This window comes from Poecilia reticulata, unplaced genomic scaffold (assembly GCF_000633615.1).
Source record: "Poecilia reticulata strain Guanapo unplaced genomic scaffold, Guppy_female_1.0+MT scaffold_401, whole genome shotgun sequence".
NCBI lineage: Eukaryota > Metazoa > Chordata > Actinopteri > Cyprinodontiformes > Poeciliidae > Poecilia > Poecilia reticulata.
Window position 1 is genome coordinate 12,776 of NW_007615170.1, and position 4,521 is coordinate 17,296.

General features: G+C 38.1%; 1 protein-coding gene across 1 annotated transcript in view; it reads left to right on the forward strand.

Annotated features, from left to right (window-relative positions):
* LOC108166038 (protein NLRC3-like) overlaps window positions 1-1,904 on the forward strand; it is a 14,099-nt gene extending 12,195 nt beyond the window's left edge. Inside the window, exon 3 of the mRNA XM_017303549.1 lies at window positions 1,874-1,904. Within this exon, the coding sequence (XP_017159038.1) occupies window positions 1,874-1,904 (31 nt within the window). The remainder of the gene's footprint in view (window positions 1-1,873) is intronic.
* Window positions 1,905-4,521: the final 2,617 nt, after the last annotated feature.

Consider the following 4,521-nt stretch of genomic DNA (forward strand, 5'->3'; position numbering starts at 1 on the left):
AAGTCCAACCAACATCTGACTGATCTGGACCTGAGCAACAACGACCTGAAAGATTCAGGAGTGAAGGAGCTCTGTGGTTTTCTACAGGATCCTGAATGCAGAATACAACGATTAAAGTAAGAAACCATGTTTTATTCTGGATCTGATGTTTGTGATGTGAAAGTTGTGTTGCCACTAAACTGCAGACAGATGCTGATATTCTACTGATCCACTCTGAGGATCTTCATGGTAAAGTCTGCTTACTTCTTCTATGGTTTGGTCCAGTTAAAGTTTCTGTTTTTAAAAAGCACCAGCAGTTCCTCCTCCCACCATCACATCCAACCAATCACAGCCTTCATTTCACAGACAGCAACCACACCTGCAGAGTTAAGGTCAAAGATCAGATTGGAGACTAAAGGCTGATAAAACTCTATTAGGATCATTAAATGTCTTAATATCTATAAACAATCAGATATAAAATCTGATAAAATGTCTTTATGTCCAAGACAGACTGAGGCTGAATTCACAAAATGATGATGTTCATTCACATCTCTGACCTTCTGATCTTAAATGATCAATAAACCATCATTGATAAAACCACAAACTTTATTAACCTGTAAAGATGAACAGATGTAGAAGCATCAGGAATCAGTTTGACATTTAAAATGAATCTGAACTGAAATATTAGAGCTCAGTCCAACAGAAACAGTTACATTTTAATACAGCAGCATCAATTTAAGTCAATTATCCGAAAATAATATGTAAATATTTTCCAAGCTGTGAATAAATGTGAGGTAAACAAAGTATTCCCTCCTTTCCTTGGTTGTTTCTAATCTCCAGTGTCTGAGGTGAAGCAGTAGGAATCCTGTGAGTTTGTGACAGATGTAGCAGGAAGTTGTGACGTTGACAGAAGGAGCTGGATGGACGACGGAGGGACAGCTGATAGCAGAGCAGCTTTATTTCTAGACAACTTTAAACAGGACCAAAGAGACATGAAGCAACATCACATGATCCAATAATCAACCAATAAACCATCAATAGGAAATAAACATTAATACAACAGGCCTGATTAAAATAATAAGATAATCATACAGTCAGAATGTAGTAAATGGAAATAGAGCAAAAATAACATTAAATTGATCAAATTTAAACAGACAAAAGTCAACATTTGGTTTTAAGCAGGAATCTATGATCAATCTGGGCTATTGATCCTTAGATAAATCAGTCAGTTAAGTTTCCACTCATGTGTTCATGTGTTTATGAATGAGTGAAGTGTAATTATTGCAGCTGTTGATCCTCCAGATGATGAATCAGTCAGTTCCTCTCAATAGCAGGTTACTGTCACTGTGGAAATGAGCTGCTTCATTAAATCACTGCAGCTTCATTAACAGCTCTAATGTCTCACTTTGATTCTTAAAGTCCATTTTAATTCCCGACCAGAACCACTGAAGGCCCGACTGAAATATTCTAACAACACGTCATAATAACATGTTCTGGTTCTGCTGGTTTGGACTCTATAAACCAGTTTTACTGGATCAAAAACAAACCGGATTCCAAAAAAGTTGGGAAACTAAACAAATTGTGAATAAAAACTGAATGCAATGATGTAGAGGTGTCAACATCTAATATTTTATTCACAATAGAACACAAATCACAGATCAAAAGTTTAAACTGAGAGAATGTATCATTCATGTCTAATACAGGCCTTTAACTGTTCAATCGTCTTGGGCCTTCTTTGTCGCACCTTCCTCTTTATGATGCGCCAAATGTTCTCTATAGGTAAAGATCTGGACTGCAGACTGACCATTTCAGTACCTGGATCCTTCTCCTAYGTAGCCATGATGTTGTGATTGCTGCAGAATGTGGTCTGACATTATCTTGTTGAAAAATGCAGGGTCTTCCCTGAAAGAGACGACGACGTCTAGATGGGAGCATGTTGTTCTAGAACCTGAACATAGTTCTCTCCATTAATGGAGCCTTTCCAGACATGCAAGCTGCCCAGGCCACCAGCACTCATGCAACCCCAGACCATCAGTGACGCAGACTTCTGAGCATTGATGACAACTTGGGTTATCCTTGTCCTCTCTGGTCCGGATGACATGGCGTCCCAGTGTTTCATAAAAAACTACAAAATGGTGACTCATCTGACCACAGACCAGTCGTCCATTTTGCCTCACTCCATTTTAAATTACTCCTGGCCCAGTGAAACGGCTGAGCTTGTGGAGCTTAGAAATGGTTTCCTCTTTGCACTGTAGAGTTTCAGCTGGCAACAATGGTGGAATTGGTTATCCTCTTACCATCTTGGCTTCAGAGAGACACTGACACTCTAAAGAAGATCTTTTTATACCCAATCATGTTGTCAATTGACCTAATTAGTGTTAATTGGTCTTCCAGCTGTTTGTTATATGTTCAATTTACTTTTTCCAGTCTCTTATTGCTACGTGTCCCAACTTTTTTGGGATTAATAGACACTGAACTTTTGAATCAACATATTTTTACTTTAAAATGTTACATTTACTCAGATTAAACTTTTGATCTGCCATCTATGTTCTATTACGAATAAAATATTGACATTTGCCATCTCCACATCATTTCATTCAGTTTTTATTCACAATTTGTTTAGTGTCACAACTTTTTGGGAATCCGGTTTGCATTTCCTCCAGGCTGAAAGAACCAAAAAGAGAGTTAAGAAAAGTGGAGGTCAGGCTTCCACTGATAGTGTAACTCTGAATTATTGACAGAACAAAGGAGATTATTGCAGATCTTTCCAACCAGCAGTTGTCAGACTTTCTCAACCATCGTTGGGGAAATGTTGATTTTTATAATCTACTAAAGGAAGCAGTTTTATTAATATTTTAAAGTATTAACAGTTTAAGCGCCAGTTTCTTGTGTGTTTTCCTCTTGTGAAAATGTCCAATTCAGACCTTGGGCTGTACCTCAACGCAGTGGTGTCGGATAAATATTTGAGGTTTTGGGGTCATGAGGTGTTTCATCACCTCTGTTACACACTTTGAATGTCATGCTCTTGTTCAATTGATACGATGGCGCCTGTCAATCAATTCGGTGGGTTTGTTACAATTTGTCCTGAAGTAAACAGTAAACATCCCTTACCTGGTGAACGTTTTTGAGTGTACCATGCGCTGCGGTCAAAGAGGTTTGGTGGAAAACGATCAGACAAAAATTTAAAAGTTGTCAGTGGGGAACATGCAAAAGGCAGCTTTACACAGAGCATTAGATGGTGGAGTGGACTTTATTCCATTTTCAAACCTGGAGTCTGGAAAAACGTAAAAGAGAATAAATGGCTGCAGCTGATCTGAGAGCAGCTNACAACACGTCATAATAACATGTTCTGGTTCTGCTGGTTTGGACTCTATAAACCAGTTTTACTGGATCAGATATTAAACATCAGTTCATCATGTTTTACATTCAGTCAAGTTAATTTTCTACATTTTTATTATTTTGTTCTTATTTCAGTTTTAACCTGCATCCTGTTGCTTCAGCTCACATCTTTTATTCTTTATTCAGATTGATCTACTGCAGTTTGTCAGAGAACAGCTGTTCTTCTCTGGCCTCAGCTCTGAAGTCCAAACAACATCTGACTGATCTGGACCTGAGCAGGAACGACCTGAAAGATTCAGGAGTGAAGGAGCTCTGTGGTTTACTACAGAATCCTGAATGCAGAATACAACGATTAGAGTAAGAAACCATGTTTTATTCTGGATCTGATGTTTGTGATGTGAAAGTTGTGTTGCCACTAAACTGCAGACAGAAGCTGATATTCTACTGATCCACTCTGAGGATCTTCATGGTAAAGTCTGCTTTCTTCTTCTATGGTTTGGTCCAGTTAAAGTTTCTGTGTTTTATAAAAGCACCAGCATTTCCTCCTCCCACCATCACATCCAACCAATCACAGCGTTCCTTTCACAGACAGCAACCACACCTGCAGAGAGAAGGTCAAAGGTCAGATGGGAGCCTAAAGGCTGATAAAACTCTGATATTAGGATCATTAAATGTCTCAATATCTATAAACAATCAAATATAAAATCTGATAAAATGTCTTTATGTCCAAGACAGACTGAGGCTGAATTCACTAAATGATGATGTTCATCCACATCTCTGACCTTCTGATCATAAATGATCAATGAACCATCATTGATAAAACCACAAACTTTATTAACCTGTAAAGATGAACAGATGTAGAAACATCAGGAATCAGTTTGACATTTAAAATGAATCTGAGCTGAAATATTAGAGCTCAGTCCAACAGAAACAGTTACATTTTAATACAGCAGCATCAATTTAAGTAAATTATCTGAAAATAATATGTAAATATTTTCCAAGCTGTGAATAAATGTGAGGTAAACAAAGTATTCCCTCCTTTCCTTGRTTGTTTCTAATCTCCAGTGTYTGAGGTGAAGCAGCAGGAATCCTGTGAGTTTGTGACAGATGTAGCAGGAAGTTGTGACGTTGACAGAAGGAGCTGGATGGACGACGGAGGGACAGCTGATAGCAGAGCAGCTTTATTTCTAGACAACTTTAAAC